The sequence below is a fragment of the Eucyclogobius newberryi genome, unplaced genomic scaffold, assembly GCF_026437365.1.
Source record: "Eucyclogobius newberryi isolate DKJ021-1_F unplaced genomic scaffold, fEucNew1.0.hap1 SCAF_13, whole genome shotgun sequence".
NCBI lineage: Eukaryota > Metazoa > Chordata > Actinopteri > Gobiiformes > Gobiidae > Eucyclogobius > Eucyclogobius newberryi.
This window is the reverse complement of record NW_027315757.1, coordinates 6885905-6908747: the sequence shown is the minus strand read 5'-3', so window position 1 is coordinate 6908747 and position 22843 is coordinate 6885905. Positions and strand designations below refer to the sequence as shown.

General features: G+C 43.6%; 1 protein-coding gene across 1 annotated transcript in view; it reads left to right on the top strand.

Moving 5' to 3' along the window:
- LOC140357887 (envoplakin-like) overlaps positions 1–22843 on the top strand; it is a 34821-nt gene that overhangs the window by 1701 nt on the left and 10277 nt on the right. Inside the window, exons 2-12 of the mRNA XM_072442436.1 lie at positions 6284–6383; positions 11517–11671; positions 12311–12434; positions 15242–15373; positions 16125–16166; positions 17069–17230; positions 17954–18061; positions 20316–20411; positions 20579–20689; positions 22258–22404; positions 22588–22742. Coding sequence (XP_072298537.1) covers positions 6284–6383; positions 11517–11671; positions 12311–12434; positions 15242–15373; positions 16125–16166; positions 17069–17230; positions 17954–18061; positions 20316–20411; positions 20579–20689; positions 22258–22404; positions 22588–22742 — 1332 coding nt within the window. The remainder of the gene's footprint in view (positions 1–6283; positions 6384–11516; positions 11672–12310; positions 12435–15241; positions 15374–16124; positions 16167–17068; positions 17231–17953; positions 18062–20315; positions 20412–20578; positions 20690–22257; positions 22405–22587; positions 22743–22843) is intronic.

Genomic DNA, 22843 nt, shown 5'->3' with positions numbered 1-22843 from the left:
TTGCAATTATGCTTTTTACAACGTTTCACACCAAGTACACAGTCAATATTTGGTCTTCTGAGTAGAACCAGGTTCAAACCAGGTCCAAACCAGGTCTACAACAGGTCTACAACAGGTGTATAACAGGTCTATAACAGGTCTATAACAGGTCTATAACAGGTCTATAACAGGTGTATAACAGGTCTACAACAGGTCTATAACAGGTCTATAACAGGTGTATAACAGGTCTATAACAGGTCAATAACAGGTCTACAACAGGTCAATAACAGGTCTATAACAGGTCTACAACAGGTGTATAACAGGTCTATAACAGGTCAATAACAGGTCTACAACAGGTCAATAACAGGTCTATAACAGGTCTATAACAGGTGTATAACAGGTCTATAACAGGTCAATAACAGGTCTACAACAGGTCAATAACAGGTCTATAACAGGTCTATAACAGGTCTACAACAGGTGTATAACAGGTCTATAACAGGTCAATAACAGGTCTACAACAGGTCAATAACAGGTCTATAACAGGTCTATAACAGGTCTACAACAGGTCTATAACAGGTCTATAACAGGTTTATAACAGGTGTATAACAGGTGTATAACAGGCGTATAACAGTTCTACAACAGGTGTATAACAGGTCTATAACAGGTGTATAACAGGTCTATAACAGGTCTACAACAGGTGTATAACAGGTGTATAACAGGTCTATAACAGGTCTACAACAGGTCTACAACAGGTGTATAACAGGTCTATAACAGGTGTATAACAGGTCTATAACAGGTCTATAACAGGTGTATAACAGGTGTATAACAGGTCTATAACAGGTCTATAACAGGTGTATAACAGGTCAATAACAGGTCTACAACAGGTCAATAACAGGTCTATAACAGGTCTATAACAGGTCTACAACAGGTGTATAACAGGTCTATAACAGGTCAATAACAGGTCTACAACAGGTCAATAACAGGTCTATAACAGGTCTATAACAGGTCTACAACAGGTCTATAACAGGTCTATAACAGGTTTATAACAGGTGTATAACAGGTGTATAACAGGCGTATAACAGGTCTACAACAGGTGTATAACAGGTCTATAACAGGTGTATAACAGGTCTATAACAGGTCTACAACAGGTGTATAACAGGTGTATAACAGGTCTATAACAGGTCTACAACAGGTCTACAACAGGTGTATAACAGGTCTATAACAGGTGTATAACAGGTCTATAACAGGTCTATAACAGGTGTATAACAGGTGTATAACAGGTGTATAACAGGTGTATAACAGGTCTACAACAGGTGTATAACAGGTCTATAACAGGTGTATAACAGGTCTATAACAGGTCTACAACAGGTGTATAACAGGTGTATAACAGGTCTATAACAGGTCTACAACAGGTCTACAACAGGTGTATAACAGGTCTATAACAGGTGTATAACAGGTCTATAACAGGTCTACAACAGGTGTATAACAGGTCTATAACAGGTCTATAACAGGTCTACAACAGGTCTATAACAAGTCTATAACAGGTGTATAACAGGTGTATAACAGGTGGATAACAGGTCTACAACAGGTGTATAACAGGTCTATAACAGGTGTATAACAGGTCTACAACAGGTCTACAACAGGTGTATAACAGGTCTATAACAGGTGTATAACAGGTCTATAACAGGTCTACAACAGGTGTATAACGGGTCTATAACAGGTGTATAACAGGTCTATAACAGGTGTATAACAGGTCTATAACAGGTGTATAACAGGTCTATAACAGGTGTATAACAGGTCTATAACAGGTCTATAACAGGTCTACAACAGGTCTACAACAGGTCAATAACAGGTCTACAACAGGTGTATAACAGGTGTATAACAGGTCTATAACAGGTGTATAACAGGTCTATAACAGGTCTACAACAGGTGTATAACAGGTGTATAACAGGTCTACAACAGGTGTATAACAGGTCTATAACAGGTGTATAACAGGTCTATAACAGGTCTACAACAGGTGTATAACAGGTGTATAACAGGTCTATAACAGGTGTATAACAGGTCTATAACAGGTCTACAACAGGTGTATAACAGGTCTATAACAGGTCTACAACAGGTGTATAACAGGTCTATAACAGGTGTATAACAGGTCTATAACAGGTGTATAACAGGTCTATAACAGGTCTACAACAGGTGTATAACAGGTCTATAACAGGTGTATAACAGGTCTATAACAGGTGTATAACAGGTCTATAACAGGTCTACAACAGGTCTATAACAGGTCTACAACAGGTCAATAACAGGTCTATAACAGGTGTATAACAGGTCTATAACAGGTCTATAACTGGTCTATAACTGGTCTATAACTGGTCTATAACAGGTGTATAACAGGTCAATAACAGGTCTATAACAGGTGTATAACAGGTCTATAACTGGTCTACAACAGGTCTATAACAGGTCTACAACAGGTCAATAACAGGTCTATAACAGGTGTATAACAGGTCTATAACAGGTCTATAACTGGTCTATAACTGGTCTATAACAGGTCTACAACAGATCTATAACAGGTCTACAATAGGTCAATAACAGGTCTATAACAGGTGTATAACAGGTGTTCAACAGGTCTATCACAGGTCTACAACAGGTGTATAACAGGTCTATAACAGGTGTATAACAGGTCTATAACAGGTCTACAACAGGTGTATAACAGGTGTATAACAGGTCTATAACAGGTCTACAACAGGTCTACAACAGGTGTATAACAGGTCTATAACAGGTGTATAACAGGTCTATAACAGGTCTACAACAGGTGTATAACAGGTCTATAACAGGTCAATAACAGGTCTACAACAGGTCTATAACAGGTCTATAACAGGTGTATAACAGGTGTATAACAGGTGTATAACAGGTCTACAACAGGTGTATAACAGGTCTATAACAGGTGTATAACAGGTCTATAACAGGTCTATAACAGGTCTATAACAGGTCTATAACAGGTGTATAACAGGTGTATAACAGGTCTACAACAGGTGTATAACAGGTCTATAACAGGTGTATAACAGGTCTATAACAGGTCTACAACAGGTGTATAACAGGTGTATAACAGGTCTATAACAGGTCTACAACAGGTCTACAACAGGTGTATAACAGGTCTATAACAGGTGTATAACAGGTATATAACAGGTCTACAACAGGTGTATAACAGGTCTATAACAGGTGTATAACAGGTGTATAACAGGTCTATAACAGGTGTATAACAGGTGTATAACAGGTCTACAACAGGTGTATAACAGGTCTATAACAGGTGTATAACAGGTCTATAACAGGTCTACAACAGGTGTATAACAGGTGTATAACAGGTCTATAACAGGTGTATAACAGGTCTATAACAGGTCTACAACAGGTGTATAACAGGTCTATAACAGGTCTACAACAGGTGTATAACAGGTGTATAACAGGTGTATAACAGGTCTATAACAGGTGTATAACAGGTGTATAACAGGTCTATAACAGGTGTATAACAGGTCTATAACAGGTGTATAACAGGTCTATAACAGGTCTACAACAGGTGTATAACAGGTCTATAACAGGTGTATAACAGGTCTATAACAGGTGTATAACAGGTCTATAACAGGTCTATAACTGGTCTATAACTGGTCTATAACAGGTCTACAACAGATCTATAACAGGTCTACAATAGGTCAATAACAGGTCTATAACAGGTGTATAACAGGTGTTCAACAGGTCTATCACAGGTCTATAACAGGTGTATAATAGGTATATAACTGGTCTATAATTGGTCTATAACAGGTCTATAACAAGCCTATAACTGGTGGATAAAAGGATCATATCACTATTATAGTTTTGGAGATCTGCAAAATCATTATATCAAGCTTATAATTTATAATTAAAACGATCATATTTAGAAATACTAGAATTTAGAATTTATGAATGTTGATTTTTATTTCGTTTAAATGCGTTTTGTTTTAATATACCAAGCTGAATTATCTGACTGTAGAGAAAGAAAATCACATTTAATTTATACTGCATTTATTTTTCCTCTTCTATTCTTGTCTTTGTGTAAAATAACTAAAGACAAAGACAAAATGAATGTGACACGTAGTTTCCTGACAGAAAATTGGCCAATAACTTATCCTGAAATATGAGATGATGTATTTAATCATCAAGAAAAACGACAGAAATGAAGATGAGTATTTGAATTTCAAGTCTTTCCAGCTCGTCTACATCTTCATTTTTGGCTGTGTGAGTTTTATAAATTGCACTGAAGCGATCCAAACTTCAGAGTTAAATCAGGTGTAAACCGCCTCTTCCATGTTCGCTGGAGCAGAGCAGTTTGTTCTGTGTTGACTTTCTCCGGCTGAAACAATGAGTGCGGCTGTTTGAGAAGCTCCTGAGTGTTGTCATAGCGCTGGCTTGTGTCACTTTTGCGTGAGAAGCCAGAACTTTGATCAGGTTCTGTTTTTCTACTCGGTCCAAAACAGAGAGCGACTTTTCATCCAATCATCATTTGAACACGTGTCAATCAAAAGGCGCATGACATATTAAAGGAGACGTATACTTCTTTCAAGGAGTTTGTATTATATTGAACTGTGACACTTTTGAGATCATCATTTTACATTTTGTTCAGTGTAAACCGCATTATTGATCCAAAACGTGAAAGAAACAGGTCCATTCACTTCCTGTTCAAATCTGCAGAACTGATAAGCCCTTGATGTTGCAACAAAGTATATATATAACTAAATATATTGCAATAACACCAAGGTTCTGCATCTGACCGGAATGTACAGATAAAAAAACAATAAAATAAGCTTGATTGATATTCTAAACCAGCCGCATTTAGTCAAGTATTTGTTTTGAACTGAAATTATTGTGTAAAAAATATAGTCGAATATCGCAGTAATATCAATATCGCAGTACTTAGCAGCCATATCACATATCGCAATCATTTCCCATATTTTGGAACCAAATCTCTCACTATTAAAGAGTGGAAATGATATAGAAAAACTGATAATATTGTGAATGTTTAATATATATAATTGTCCATATGTTTTAACTTCTACTCCTCACAACTGCTGTAATACACGGTTCCAGCTGCTGTGAGTAATGGTGTGTCTGTGATGAAAGGGCCGCTCCCTGTTGGACCTGCTCAGGGGCCGAGATAAGCCTATTATTACGGGCGCCATTAAGGCCCCGCCCTCCCCCTGCAGGCCATAAAGGCCCCTGCGCCGGCCCCCACACCCCACACTCCTGTAGTACTACAGGAGCGACACATGACCGCTGGAGGAATGCGCGCGCCGCTCCGACCGCATTCCTGACGGCCGCGGCAGGGCGGGGCCCCCGGGATCCCCCCCTCCTCCATAAGAGCCCGGGTGTGTCAGGAGAAATAGTTTCATATCGCAGAGTAAAGCACCGTGAAGAACACACCTCTGCGCTGACATGTTGACTCACTGTGTGTGTGTGTAATCACTTTTACACTTGTGTAATACGTCTCAAACAGAGGTCAGAGTTCACCGCCGCCTCTTAATCATTTAGAATATGATTTGTGGTGATTATTTTTTAACAATGAAATTAAAATCAGTGAGACATAAAAGATAATGATGGGATCGGATATACAGCAGATGCCAAATCTCAATATATCGATGCTGACTGAGGTATCTTTTTAATTACCTTTTTCAAATCAAGTTTATATACATTTTTGAAATACTTTCTCGTACTTGTTCATATTATTCATAATCAAATCAGTTCGTGTTGTTGTGGAGCAAAAATGGCAGCAGCCTCTTCAAATCCTCTGTAGTTTTAACACTTTCTTGTAGAATTTCAGTGCTTTTTAAGACAAAACTCATTGGGATCGCGACACTTTCCAGAATTAGTTTTGTACCAATTTTCTTTTCCATGTAGTAAAGTCAAATGACCTCAGCACACATTTATTGCTTGTATCACACAGCGTTGCCATGGCGTTATACAGACTCTATAACGAGCAGCCGGTCCTAACTAAGAGCGCCACAGTAAAGATTGAGTTGTTCTCCTGATATCAGAGCAGTTTATGCAGATTTCATGTTTGACTTAGAGTCAAAATTAGACCGCTGTGTGCATCTAGAGCATTTTATCGTTCAAGAACCAGGAAGTGCGCTGTTAGCATGCTAGGTGCTACTAGCTTTACGCTGACAACAAAACTCCACTCTGGCCTCTAAAAGTGAGTTACTTATACTGTGAAACATTTCCGATGATGTTGTTTTAATGACTCCTGCATCCACCTTCTGTGACCTCGTGACCTTTGCTGCAGGGCTGATGCTGCTAAGCTGAAGGAGGTGATCAGCCGCATGCAGATATGTGCTGACAAGGTGGAGAAGGACATCCTCTACTCAGAAAACCTGCTGGCCAAGGTGAGTCTGACCGGCCACATGGAACAGACACTGACATGAAGCTCAACGTCTCTGTGGTGGTTCTCAGCAGCTTCAGAGGGCGGGGCCATTATCCAACTGCAAAGACAGGATCCTTCTCCGTCCCAAACTAATCGTGACGTGGTTCAACGTTTGTGGATCAGACGTTTGGAGATTTCTTTCAAAAACTGTCAATCTCCCACAGAGTTACCCAGGCCCCGCCCACCATCTGAGATTATGACGTCATTCAGTTCAGCGGGGTTTTAATTTATGCAAAATGTTTATTTATACATGGCAAAATTAGAACAAAATACTCTAAAAGTCCTGGAAATATCACTTAACTGAAGCTGAAACATATGGAAAGTCAGATATGGAACAACTTTAAATATAGCAAAGAGAAACACATAAAAAACATAAACATAAAACTAAAGGTATAATAACTATTCATTTTAATATTTTTGCTGAAGATTATATGGATTACACTCAGATCCTCTCAGTGCTTTTTGTTTAAATAAATAGTGGCTTTAGTACATACGTGTCAGAAATACTTTAAAAGGTTTGTCGCAAATGTGTATATTTTCCTTCTCTTAAATTGTTAATAATGTTCTTGTCTTTGTCTGAAATGTTGGCTTTGTTCAAACCTCAAAGATGATGATCAGACTACACCAGGACTAAACCAGGACTACACCAGGACTAAACCAGGACTACACCAGGACTAAACCAGGACTACACCAGGACTAAACCAGGACTACACCAGGACTAAACCAGGACTACACCAGGACTACACCAAGACTACACCAGGACTACACCAGGACTACACCAGGACTACACCAGGACTAAACCAGGACTACACCAGGACTACACCAGGACTAAACCAGGACTACACCAGGACTACACCAGTACTACACCAGGACTAAACCAGGACTACACCAGGACTACACCAGGACTACACCAGGACTAAACCAGGACTACACCAGGACTAAACCAGGACTACACCAGGACTACACCAGGACTAAACCAGGACTACACCAGGACTAAACCAGGACTACACCAGGACTACACCAGGACTACCCCAGGACTACACCAGGACTACACCAGGACTAAACCAGGACTACACCAGGACTAAACCAGGACTACACCAGGACTAAACCAGGACTACACCAGGACTACACCAGGACTAAACCAGGACTACACCAGGACTAAACCAGGACTACACCAGGACTAAACCAGGACTACACCAGGACTAAACCAGGACTACACCAGGACTAAACCAGGACTACACCAGGACTAAACCAGGACTACACCAGGACTACACCAAGACTACACCAGGACTACACCAGGACTACACCAGGACTACACCAGGACTAAACCAGGACTACACCAGGACTACACCAGGACTAAACCAGGACTACACCAGGACTACACCAGTACTACACCAGGACTAAACCAGGACTACACCAGGACTACACCAGGACTACACCAGGACTAAACCAGGACTACACCAGGACTAAACCAGGACTACACCAGGACTACACCAGGACTAAACCAGGACTACACCAGGACTAAACCAGGACTACACCAGGACTACACCAGGACTACCCCAGGACTACACCAGGACTACACCAGGACTAAACCAGGACTACACCAGGACTAAACCAGGACTACACCAGGACTAAACCAGGACTACACCAGGACTACACCAGGACTAAACCAGGACTACACCAGGACTAAACCAGGACTACACCAGGACTAAACCAGGACTACACCAGGACTAAACCAGGACTACACCAGGACTAAACCAGGTCTAAACCAGGACTACACCAGGACTAAACCAGGACTACACCAGGACTAAACCAGGACAACACCAGGACTAAACCAGGACTAAACCAGGACAACACCAGGACTAAACCAGGACTACACCAGGACTAAACCAGGTCTAAACCAGGACTACACCAGGACTAAACCAGGACTACACCAGAGATAAACCAGGACTAAACCAGGACTAAACCAGGACTAAACCAGAGATAAACCAGGACTAAACCAGGACTAAACCAGGACTACACCAGGACTACACCAGGACTAAACCAGGACTACACCAGGACTAAACCAGGACTACACCAGGACTACACCAGGACTAAACCAGGACTACACCAGGACTACACCAGGACTACACCAGGACTAAACCAGGACTAAACCAGGACTACACCAGGACTACACCAGGACTAAACCAGGACTACACCAGGACTACACCAGGACTAAACCAGGACTACACCAGGACTACACCAGGACTACACCAGGACTACACCAGGACTACACCAGGACTAAACCAGGACTACACCAGGACTACACCAGGACTACACCAGGACTAAACCAGGACTACACCAGGACTAAACCAGGACTACACCAGGACTACACCAGGACTAAACCAGGGCTACACCAGGACTACACCAGGACTAAACCAGGACTACACCAGGACTAAACCAGGACTACACCAGGACTACACCAGGACTAAACCAGGACTACACCAGGACTAAACCAGGACTACACCAGGACTAAACCAGGACTAAACCAGGACTACACCAGGACTACACCAGGACTAAACCAGGACTACACCAGGACTAAACCAGGTCTAAACTAGGACTACACCAGGACTAAACCAGGACTACACCAGGACTAAACCAGGACAACACCAGGACTAAACCAGGACTAAACCAGGACAACACCAGGACTAAACCAGGACTACACCAGGACTAAACCAGGTCTAAACCAGGACTACACCAGGACTAAACCAGGACTACACCAGAGATAAACCAGGACTAAACCAGGACTAAACCAGGACTAAACCAGAGATAAACCAGGACTAAACCAGGACTAAACCAGGACTAAACCAGGCCTAAACCAGGGATAAACCAGGACTAAACATGAACTAAACCAGGTCTAAACATGGACTAAACCAGGACTACACCAGGACTACACCAGAACTAAACCAGGACTAAACCAGGACTACACCAGGACTAAACCAGGACTACACCAGGACTAAACCAGGACTAAACCAGGACTACACCAGGACTAAACCAGGACTAAGCCAGGACTAAACCAGGACTAAACCAGGTCCAAACCAGGGATAAATCAGGACTAAACATGGACTAAACCAGGTCTAAACATGGACTAAACCAGGACTAAACCAGGACAAAACCAGGACCAAACCGGGACCAAACCAGGACCAAACCAGGACTAAACCAGGACTAAACCAGGACCAAACCAGGTCTAAACTAGGACCAAACCAGATCTAAACCAGATCTAAACCAGTTCTAAACCAGGTCTAAACCAGGTCTAAACCAGGTCTAAACCAAGTCTAAACCAGGTCTAAACCAGGTCTAAACCAGGTCTAAACCAGGACTACACCAGGACTAAACCAGGACTACACCAGAGATAAACCAGGACTAAACCAGGACTAAACCAGGACTAAACCAGGGATAAACCAGGACTAAACATGAACTAAACCAGGTCTAAACATGGACTAAACCAGGACTACACCATGACTACACCAGAACTAAACCAGGACTAAACCAGGACTACACCAGGACTAAACCAGGACTACACCAGGACTAAACCAGGACTAAACCAGGACTACACCATGACTACACCAGAACTAAACCAGGACTAAACCAGGACTACACCAGGACTAAACCAGGACTACACCAGGACTAAACCAGGACTAAACCAGGACTACACCAGGACTAAACCAGGACTAAGCCAGGACTAAACCAGGACTAAACCAGGACTAAACCAGGACAAAACCAGGACCAAACCGGGACCAAACCAGGACCAAACCAGGACTAAACCAGGACTAAACCAGGACCAAACCAGGTCTAAACTAGGACCAAACCAGATCTAAACCAGTTCTAAACCAGGTCTAAACCAGGTCTAAACCAGATCTAAACCAGTTCTAAACCAGGTCTAAACCAGGTCTAAACCAGGTCTAAACCAAGTCTAAACCAGGTCTAAACCAGGTCTAAACCAGGTCTAAACCAGGACTACACCAGGACTAAACCAGGACTACACCAGAGATAAACCAGGACTAAACCAGGACTAAACCAGGACTAAACCAGAGATAAACCAGGACTAAACCAGGACTAAACCAGGACTAAACCAGGACTAAACCAGGACTAAACCAGGACTAAACCAGGGATAAACCAGGACTAAACATGAACTAAACCAGGTCTAAACATGGACTAAACCAGGACTACACCATGACTACACCAGAACTAAACCAGGACTAAACCAGGACTACACCAGGACTAAACCAGGACTACACCAGGACTAAACCAGGACTAAACCAGGACTACACCAGGACTAAACCAGGACTAAGCCAGGACTAAACCAGGACTAAACCAGGTCCAAACCAGGGATAAATCAGGACTAAACATGGACTAAACCAGGTCTAAACATGGACTAAACCAGGACTAAACCAGGACAAAACCAGGACCAAACCGGGACCAAACCAGGACCAAACCAGGACTAAACCAGGACTAAACCAGGACCAAACCAGGACTAAACCAGGACCAAACCAGGTCTAAACCAGTTCTAAACCAGGTCTAAACCAGATCTAAACCAGTTCTAAACCAGGTCTAAACCAGGTCTAAACCAGGTCTAAACCAAGTCTAAACCAGGTCTAAACCAGGTCTAAACCAGGTCTAAACCAGGTCTAAACCAGGTCTAAACCAGGTCTAAACCAAGTCTAAACCAGGTCTAAACCAGGTCTAAACCAGGTCTAAACCAGGTCTAAACCAAGTCTAAACCAGGTCTAAACCAGGACCAGATGTGAAGTGTGAATCTTTACTCTCACACTTAACATTGATCATAATCCGATTTCTGTAGCTTTCCGATTATTAGATGAAATGTCATGTACAATTTCCCTCTGATGAGAGTAATCTGATTTCTTTCTGATTGTTCACGATGCAAAGAAGTGTTAAAGATCAAAAGTTTGAAATGTAAAAAATCACAGTACTTTGTCTTCCAAATGCAGCAGCTTCTCCTCGTGTTTTTGACGCTCACATTTCTCTGATTATTCCTGGCCTTCTAAGTGCTTCTGCTGACCGAGCCCTTGTTTTGACCGTTTGATTGTTTCTGCAGGATCAGGAGCGTGAAGTGAAGAACCAACCCTTTCAGCACCAGAATGAGAGCGCGGAGAAACTGGGGGATGCCGAGGCGCTGCTCAAGGAACTCTTCATGGACGTGGACAGGGCCAAGAAGCTGGGACACCCACAGGTCAAAGAGATCGAGCGAGAGTAAGAACAAACACACTCAGGGTCATTCGTCAGTTCAATACTGACAAGGAGATATCAGTAAGACACCATGGAATACTTCTGCAGCTCACAAACGTGCTACATTAAAGGTGCACTGTGTAACTTCTTCTTGTCACCATGGAGATGATAGTTCTTTCCCTGGAATGTTGCACAATATGCATTAAACAGATCTCAGTGGAGCCCAGTAGTGGCCAGTAGTGGCCAGTGGAGCCCAGTCCTGAACCCTTTGGAGGCTAAAACTCTAGTTTTGGACAGCTCTGATGTTGGATTGAGCTCTACACAGAGGAAAGATCTAGAAGACTGGCCATTTGTTGGGGTTTGTCAATTCTCACGTAAATTAAGAAAAGGTCCAAGGGCCCCCGGTTGGCCCTTACATGTGACTACAGTCAAACCAGTGTAATCTAATATTAGCTCAACATTTCAACATTATAATAAACAATATATCTATAAAGAATAATTTCACTTCACTAATAATTTGTACTGACAGAAAAAACACCTCAAACTTAACCATAAACCATAAGAAATGATCCATGTGAGCGTCATTTGAACACAACTTACTGTAAGACAAGAGGTTTGAACCTTCTGGTCCTGAAACACTGATGATCCGTGTGTTTCCTCCAGTGTGAAGAACCTCCACGAGCGCTGGGCAAACGACTGTGGCGTTTACAGAGACGTCTACGACACCGTCCCAGGCCTGGAGCTCAAGCAGAAGATCGACTGGGGCCCACTGCTCGACAGCAAACTGGTGAGGACGGAGAGGCTGAGGAGGAGAGGGTTCTGCTGCTGATGGAGGAGGGGACGGAGAGGCTGAGGAGGAGAGGGTTCTGCTGCTGATGGAGGTGGGGATGGAGAGGCTGAGGAGGAGAGGGTTCTGCTGCTGATGGAGGTGGGGATGGAGAGGCTGAGGAGGAGAGGGTTCTGCTGCTGATGGAGGTGGGGATGGAGAGGCTGAGGAGGAGAGGGTTCTGCTGCTGATGGAGGAGGGGACGGAGAGGCTGAGGAGGAGAGGGTTCTGCCGCTGATGGAGGAGGGGACAGAGAGGCTGAGGAGGAGAGGGTTCTGCTGCTGATGGAGGTGGGGATGGAGAGGCTGAGGAGGAGAGGGTTCTGCTGCTGATGGAGGTGGGGACGGAGAGGCTGAGGAGGAGAGGGTTCTGCTGCTGATGGAGGTGGGGATGGAGAGGCTGAGGAGGAGAGGGTTCTGCTGCTGATGGAGGTGGGGATGGAGAGGCTGAGGAGGAGAGGGTTCTGCTGCTGAGGAGGAGGGGACGGAGAGGCTGAGGAGGAGAGGGTTCTGCTGCTGATGGAGGAGGGGACAGAGAGGCTGAGGAGGAGAGGGTTCTGCTGCTGATGGAGGTGGGGATGGAGAGGCTGAGGAGGAGAGGGTTCTGCTGCTGATGGAGGTGGGGATGGAGAGGCTGAGGAGGAGAGGGTTCTGCTGCTGATGGAGGTGGGGATGGAGAGGCTGAGGAGGAGAGGGTTCTGCTGCTGAGGAGGAGGGGACGGAGAGGCTGAGGAGGAGAGGGTTCTGCTGCTGACGGAGGTGGGGACGGAGAGGCTGAGGAGGAGAGGGTTCTGCTGCTGATGGAGGTGGGGACGGAGAGGCTGAGGAGGAGAGGGTTCTGCTGCTGACGGAGGTGGGGACGGAGAGGCTGAGGAGGAGAGGGTTCTGCTGCTGACGGAGGTGGGGACGGAGAGGCTGAGGAGGAGAGGGTTCTGCTGCTGATGGAGGTGGGGACGGAGAGGCTGAGGAGGAGAGGGTTCTGCTGCTGATGGAGGTGGGGACGGAGAGGCTGAGGAGGAGAGGGTTCTGCTGCTGATGGAGGTGGGGATGGAGAGGCTGAGGAGGAGAGGGTTCTGCTGCTGATGGAGGTGGGGATGGAGAGACTGAGGAGGAGAGGGTTCTGCTGCAGAGGAGGAGGGGACGGAGAGGCTGAGGAGGAGAGGGTTCTGCTGCTGACGGAGGTGGGGACGGAGAGGCTGAGGAGGAGAGGGTTCTGCTGCTGAGGAGGAGGGGACGGAGAGGCTGAGGAGGAGAGGGTTCTGCTGCTGATGGAGGTGGGGACGGAGAGGCTGAGGAGGAGAGGGTTCTGCTGCTGATGGAGGTGGGGATGGAGAGGCTGAGGAGGAGAGGGTTCTGCTGCAGAGGAGGAGGGGACGGAGAGGCTGAGGAGGAGAGGGTTCTGCTGCTGACGGAGGTGGGGACGGAGAGGCTGAGGAGGAGAGGGTTCTGCTGCTGAGGAGGAGGGGACGGAGAGGCTGAGGAGGAGAGGGTTCTGCTGCTGACGGAGGTGGGGATGGAGAGGCTGAGGAGGAGAGGGTTCTGCTGCTGATGGAGGTGGGGACGGAGAGGCTGAGGAGGAGAGGGTTCTGCTGCTGATGGAGGTGGGGACGGAGAGGCTGAGGAGGAGAGGGTTCTGCTGCTGATGGAGGTGGGGATGGAGAGGCTGAGGAGGAGAGGGTTCTGCTGCTGATGGAGGTGGGGATGGAGAGGCTGAGGAGGAGAGGGTTCTGCTGCTGATGGAGGTGGGGATGGAGAGGCTGAGGAGGAGAGGGTTCTGCTGCTGATGGAGGTGGGGATGGAGAGGCTGAGGAGGAGAGGGTTCTGCTGCTGAGGAGGAGGGGACGGAGAGGCTGAGGAGGAGAGGGTTCTGCTGCATTTTTATACAGAAAAAAGAGGCAGCGATAGGTCGACAGGATGAAAATACATCTATATATATTTGAAAAGTATGAATACTGAAAAGACAAAATAGTTCCTGAATAGTTTTACAGTGGTCTTAATCAATACAAGGACCAGCACAAGGCAGTAGAATACACTAAAGAAACTACCATTATGTTGTGTTGAAAGCTACAATCTATTCATTATTGTTATGGGAATCACAATTTGAATCTCAATATCAAGTGAAATTTGAGTATTGTCTCTAGTTGACACAAAAATGTGGATTTTATATATTTTTTCAACCAAAAACCCATCATGCCATCACTCAAAAAACATACCAAAACATACACGCATAAAAATACAATTCTTGCAAATTGTTATATGTTAAATATCTGTATTTGTATCATGTAGAACAACAAAATGTGTTGGAGTTTCATGTTCGCAGTTTCCCCAACTCAGGCATGTCCAAACTAGGGCCCGGGGGCCAAATGCGGCCCTCAGACCAATTTTTGTTGGCCCTCCAGCTTCCTGCTATGTCGGCCCAAACAACAAAAAGTAGTACTTTTTACTGTAAAATTGGAAAAAATTAGGCATATTGATGTTATACAACCTAATATTAATGTTCAAGGTCTAATTAAAGGTGTGGACGCTCATCGCAATTACGTCAAATGCAAAATTTCGAATGATTCACTTTGTCATTCATCAAATTCGACATTGTTTGGTTGTTTGTGGCCCTCTGCCCCGTTTAAGTTTCAAAATGCAGCCCTTGTTGAGAAAAGTTTGGACACCCCTGCCCTAACTTAACTCCACAGACTCCGCCTCTACACGCTCGTCAGTATATACCACCTTTAGTGAGAAAATGACTAAAACAACTCATTTCCTTTTGTCTCGCAGAGGCAGCTGGACACTCAGGAGCTCGGTCCTAATCTGTCCGATGTGGAGAAGCAGATGGCCGCTCACAGCATCCTGCACCAGGAGATCGAGGCCTACAGCGCCCAGCTCCAGCCCGGCTCCGCCCTCTCACAGGTCAGCCCCGCCCACAAACAAACGTCACCAAATGTCACCATTTCACACATCACAAGAACATTTACACATTTACAGTAGAATAAGAACATTGTAGACATTTCAAACAGGACTGCATTTGAAAACACCATTAGGAGGTGACAATCATTCTTGAGTTCAAATCCAGCTCCGACAGTTTGCTGCATGTCCTTCTCTCTCGCAGCCTCATTCCATGCTAACTGTCCTGTCCAATAAAGCATATGAGCAGAAAATAAATTCCTTAAAAAACAAAGACAAAAATCATAGGATTCTCACTCTTTGTTTTTTAGAGTGTTTCAGATCTGTTTGAAAAAGTGTTCCAAGCTGTGGGAGCAGCTTATCCAATCCGATTCACTTCATTTTCATGTCACAGTTTGGAACAAGGCAGTTTACAAAGTGCTGCACATTGGGAAATAAAACACACAACAGGAATAAAAAAGAAACAATAAAACACAATAAAGGCAACACCAATAATCCTATACATTCTTTTTCCTGCCTGTGTTTCCATGGCTTCTCTTTGCGTACTCCTGGTGTCGTCTTTGTCCAAATACAACCCGTGTAGGGGAAAGTGTGTCTCTAAAGTACACAGTGTGATTTTGTTTGAATGGTTGTCTGTCAGTGGGTCTTAAAGGGACTTAACGAGTCTCCTAAACAAAGAGGTATTCTCCATTCTTAGTGCTGAATGTAGAGAAAGTGAACGTAATTACTGAGAAAACGCCTGTATTTTTGCCCCCAGGACAAGTACACTGCTTTGAAGAACAAATACGACCAGCTCTGCGTGAGTAATGCCGCTGTGTATATCCGTCTAACTTAAAGGAGAAGTATCATGATGTTTTTAGAGTGCTTAGTTATAAACTCTAACATAAGTAGAACATTATTTTACATCTTGTTCATTGTAAACTGCAAAACTGATTCAAAATGACTTAGTAATAGAAATGGGACAATTGAGTTCCTGTAAAAAACAACAACAACATACCTGTAATTGATAAGCCCCGCCTCTTTATAGTCGTATTTCACCGTTTTATTTACTTTGTTTTATTATTGGCAAAATAAAATGGCTACACAACATTCCTGAACCCTGCAGTCTACATGAAAATAACAATGCATAGTGCACAGGGGGAAATGGGCGGGGATAGGGGGTAGGTGAAAACAGGAATTTTTGAGCACTCAAGCCTCAGTTGCAGGAATCCTACTGAATAATGCTGGGAAGCATACAAATACACAAGCAATATTGATCATACTCTTGGGATATTTATGTCAAAAATGTAATACTCTATAGTTAGACTTGGCAGTATTATATATATCCTATATATATCCTAGTATCCCTATAACAATATTCAGAGGGTGTAAAAATATCTTTAAATGTATAAAAACATGTTTAAATGTTTGTAAAATGAATCACAAATGTGCATAAATAGTACCTTTTCAACCCACTCTTTTTGTAGCATTTATTACTAGAAATTATATACTCTAAATTTCCTTCATAGTAAGACTCACAAATTGTTAATAAAGTTCACAAAATTATGTTTTAATTCAGTAAAAATAATCATTGTTGTAATTTGCCAGTTCAAAAAGACACATACGATGGCAAACTGGGAACGACACACAAGCTCATCCAGTATGTGTAAATACAACATCTGTACTTCTGCGTAACCGTGGAGACGTGGTGTGTTTGTGCAGGAGAACTCGGAGCAGCGGCGTGCACACCTCTCCAGCCTGTACGAGTACATGCAGAGCTGTGGGAAGGAGCTGGTGTACCTGTCGTCTCAGCAGGAGCGGATCCTGCAGAGGGACTGGAGCGACCGCATGACGGACCCTGCAGGAGTGCGCACCGAGTATGAGGTCAGTGTGCGCCCACTTTAAACACACTCTCATGGTGTTTTCTGTCAACAAAGGACGCTCACAGACTAAAACAAAAGGTTTTCTCGCACAGAACAGGACCAAAAACAATACATTCCCCTGTCCCTCTTGCTCTGGTTCGCACAGAGGCGAAATATAAAACACTTTATTATGATTATGATGAGCCACAGTTACTCTGGTGTTTCCCTGTGAGTAATGTGCACTTGGTTATAAAATAAAATATTACATTCTCTCCAAACAGACTTTATGCTTTATGTGTTTCCATTCTTCATCAGTACAATAAATCACAAATATTCACAGTTTTAGTTTGAGAATTGAAGTTTTTGAAGCTACTGTGTCCATGTAACTGCCCCACAGTGTAAGATAAAAAGTCCCCAAAGTGTGGCCCTAGTTCCTAGTTCCTAGTTTCTACTCTGTCCTCAAATGAGGACTTGAACAAGAAAAAAACATCGATAGAAAATCCCTAAAATTGTGAAAAACGAGATGAATGAGAACTAAATCTATGACAAAATCAACTACCAAAGTGATCAAATCTATACAATATCGTGTACATATACATACTATAAATCATAACTCAACATTCAAAAAGATTGTTATAAGATTAAACATATTACTAAAAGGAAATCAATGGACTAGCTGCCGGTCCATGTTCGTGCAGCTCCGGTCACAGTATTTACACATGTGTCTTTCCTGTTTTTTCTTTAGAAATTCAAAAGCAGTAATCTCCAGGCTCATGAGCTGGAGGTGAACAAGCTCCAGGGAGAAGGAGATCGCCTCATCCAAGCAGGACATCCAGCCAAAGAAACAATCAAGGTGAGAGCTTCATCAGGATAGAAGTCATACGAAAGAAAATATGTAAATAAAGATTGTGTGAGGAAAACGGTCTATTTCTACACAAATAAATACCGTGCATGAAACATTTGACTGCAAATGCATTTTTGTCATTTTTAAGAGGTTGCTGCATAATTTAGTAAATGTTACAGCCCCTAAACTGGACGTTTGGGGGTGTAACTGTCCTACAATGTGACATGCAAATTATAAACAGAAATATTTTACTTTCCTTCTGGATTTTGTGTAACTGTCTTTTTAAATATGTGTTTTTGCATGTCACACCGCAAGACACACTTTGGATTAAATGTCTTATATTTAATCAAGATAAAGGTGTGATTTTAGTGGCAAATGTACACAGTCTTATCTTTATGTTATCTTAAGTGCCTCACAGCAGGACATTTGGGTGTTTTCTGTTAATAATCCAATGAAATGAATGACAACTTCTGAAACTATGTGTTCTTTAGTAGAAAAAGCTTCTGTTGTAGTCATCTGGACTCATCTGGACTGAAAAAATAGACGTTTCGACTCTCATCCAAGAGTCATTGTCAAGGACCAAACTGACACCTGAACACATATGTAAACTGTTGGACATCTGTCTGAACACCACTTACTTTCAATTCCGGGGACAATTTTACAGACAGATTCATGGCTGTGCCATGGGCTCGCCCGTCTCTCCCATAGTGGCCAACCTGTACATGGAGCACTTTGAGAAGAAGGCACTGGCCTCTTTCTCAGGCTCCGCCCCAAAACTGTGGCTCCGCTATGTCGATGATACTTTTGTAACAATTAAGAAACAAGAGCTGGAAACCGTCTCTGATCACATCAATGCTGTGGACCCACATATCAGGTTTACAAGAGAAGACGCTAAGGAGAATCGCTTGGCCTTTCTTGATTGTTCCACGATCAGAGGAGAGGACGGGAAACTCCAAATAGAAGTATATAGGAAACCTACACACACGGACCAGTATCTGCTCTTTGGTTCCAACCACCCACTACAGCACAAGCTGGGTGTGATCAGAACCTTACAACACAGAGCTCAAGGTGTGCCCACCAGCACGGAGGGCAAGAAGAAAGAGGAAAAACATGTCCGTAATGCCCTCTCAGCCTGTGGCTACCCCGCTTGGGCTCTCAACAGAGTGAAGAGAACCAAGAAGCAGGACAAAAGGGAAACTGAACAGAGAAGGAAGGGTGTTTCTATCCCTTATGTGTCTGGCCTGTCGGAAAAACTGCAGAGAATTTTTAGACAACACGAAGTCCCTGTTTATTTTAAACCAGGAAACACTTTAAGACAAAAACTGGTTCACCCAAAGGACAAGTTGCCGACTCAAAAACAGAGCAATGTAGTTTATTCGATCCAATGCAGTGAAGAAAGTTGTAAAGAACGTTACATAGGTGAGACGAAACAGCCTCTACACAAGAGGCTCTATCAGCACAGAAGAAATACAAGTTCAGGACCTCAGAGCGCCGTGCATCTCCATCTTGAAGCCTCTAATCACTCGTTTGAAGACGGTGAGGTGAAGGTTTTAAGCAGGGAGAAAAGATGGTTTGAAAGAGGAGTCAAGGAAGCTATTTTTGTTAAAAAAGAAAGACCTTCTTTAAACAGAAATGGAGGGCTAAGGTTTAATCTTCCTGTTATTTATAATGGGATACTGAACCCCTGGAAAGGTAGAGGACCAGGACAAGGACATTCAGATGCTAATTAGGTACTCAGGGTGGTTGAGCCAGGGTCTCACAAAGACAAAGAGGATTCTAATAGCTCATTAAGATTCTGAATAGGCTCGGTAGATACAAGGGGAAGTTTCTGTTGAAACAAACAACTCTTTCTACTTCAGGAAGGCTCCTCCCATTGGGCGGGTCTTACCACAGAACAGTATTAATATCGGAGTTCTCGACCTAAATTCTGTTATTGACAATGACTCTTGGATGAGAGTCGAAACGTCTACTTTTTCAAACTGAGTCCAGATGACTACAACTGAAGCTTTTTCTACTATGGAAAACGCCTGGACGAATGAGGGATTACACCGACATATGTGTTCTTTATAGAAAACGTTTATATTTGTTTCTCTGTTGAGTTACATTTTGGAGGAAGAAACACATTAATTAGAAAGTGATAATACCAAAAATGTCCATGACGTCAAGTATTTAAATATGAAATTGAAATAAAAAAATCAAAGAACAAACTAGTCGACCTTTTGTTTCTCAAAACACTGAATTGGTTTGACATGTTTGTTCAAAGGAATGTCAGAACAACATCCAGACAGAGTGGCAGCGCTTCCTCAACCTGTGCCTGGCCCAAGAGGAGCACCTGGACAACATCCGGGACTACAAGAAGGTACTCCATAGCACCCACACAGAGTACTGAGCACCCACACAGAGTACTGAGCACCCACACAGAGTACTGAGCACCCACACAGAGTACTGAGCACCCACACAGAGTACTGAGCACCCACACAGAATACTGAGCACCCACACAGAGTACTAACACTGTTGTTACTCCAGTTCCAGCTGGAAGCAGAGACTCTGTCTGACTCGCTGCACAGGCTCCACTCCAACCTGGACCCCAAAGTGTTGAAGGACAAGAGCAACCAGCAGATGGTGCTGTCTATAGAGGTACTGCTCCTGTTAGAACACACGCTTCATCACTGCATGTATACTCTCACTGCATGTATACTGTCACTGCATGTATACTGTCACTGCATGTATACTGTCACTGCATGTATACTGTCACTGCATTTATACTGTCACTGCATGTATACTGTCAGTGCATGTATACTGTCAGTGCATGTATACTGTCACTGCATGTATACTGTCACTGCATGTATACTGTCACTGTATGTATACTGTCAGTGCATGTATACTGTCACTGCATGTATACTGTCACTGCATGTATACTGTCACTGTATGTATACTGTCACTGCATGTATACTGTCACTGCATGTATACTGTCACTGCATGTATACTGTCACTGCATGTATACTGTCACTGTATGTATACTGTCACTGCATGTATACTGTCACTGCATGTATACTGTCACTGTATGTATACTGTCACTGCATGTATACTGTCACTGCATGTATACTGTCACTGCATGTATACTGTCACTGCATTTATACTGTCACTGCATGTATACTGTCAGTGCATGTATACTGTCACTGCATGTATACTGTCACTGCATGTATACTGTCACTGTATGTATACTGTCACTGCATGTATACTGTCACTGTATGTATACTGTCACTGTATGTATACTGTCACTGCATGTATACTGTCACTGCATGTATACTGTCACTGTATGTATACTGTCACTGTATGTATACTGTCACTGCATGTATACTGTCACTGCATGTATACTGTCACTGTATGTATACTGTCACTGTATGTATACTGTCACTGCATGTATACTGTCACTGCATGTATACTGTCACTGTATGTATACTGTCACTGCATGTATACTGTCACTGCATGTATACTGTCACTGTATGTATACTGTCACTGCATGTATACTGTCACTGCATGTATACTGTCACTGCATGTATACTGTCAGTGCATGTATACTGTCACTGCATGTATACTGTCACTGTATGTATACTGTCACTGCATGTATACTGTCACTGCATTTATACTGTCACTGCATTTATACTGTCACTGCATGTATACTGTCACTGCATTTATACTGTCACTGCATGTATACTGTCACTGCATGTATACTGTCACTGCATTTATACTGTCACTGCATGTATACTGTCACTGCATGTATACTGTCACTGTATGTATACTGTCAGTGCATGTATACTGTCACTGCATGTATACTGTCACTGCATGTATACTGTCACTGCATTTATACTTTCACTGCATGTATACTGTCACTGCATTTATACTGTCACTGCATTTATACTGTCACTGTATGTATACTGTCACTGCATGTATACTGTCACTGCATGTATACTGTCACTGCATGTATACTGTCACTGCATGTATACTGTATACTGTCACTGTATTTACACTGTCACTGTATTTACACTTCCACTGCACTTATACTGCCACTGCATGTATACTGTCACTGCACTTATGTGTTCAGCTCGTGTATGCAGCTCCTCTGCGCAGCTCGTGTATGCAGCTCGTGTATGCAGATCGTGTGTGTCCGCTCAGAGTACTGAGCACATGTGTGACTGTTGCAGGGAGATGATCCGGCGCTGCAGAGGAACGAGCAGCGTCTGTCTGCTCTCAGAGACCTGAGCCGGACTGTGGTCCCCCTGAAGGAGAGGAGAAGCACCCCCTCCAGCACCACCCCTGTGGTGTCGCTCTGCAACTGGGAAGTGCCACAGGTAAACATCATTTACAAGTGCATTATTGATTTTTATATACATCATCAAACAGATACATGTTGAAATATGGTGATGACTAACATTTAACTCATTCAGATATGAGATACATATACACAATACACACATGAGCTTGTTATTCCAGGTTATTGTTGATAATAGACAGTGTCCTCTGTCTTCCTGCAGGGCTCAGTGACACGTGGGCAGAACCTGACCCTCAAGTCTAATGCAGATGTGAAGACCTGGGCGGTGAAGAACGACAGGGGCCAAGTCCTCCAGCTGCCCGGGGCCTGCTTCATGGTGCCGGGCCCTGACCAAGAGGCCCTCAACAAAGTGGACAGGTACGACACTGCACTTCCACTCTGACTGACCCTCACGTTTGAAACAGACCCAGAGTGGGACATCACAGAGGAGGAAATGTATTAATATTGGAGTTCAATGT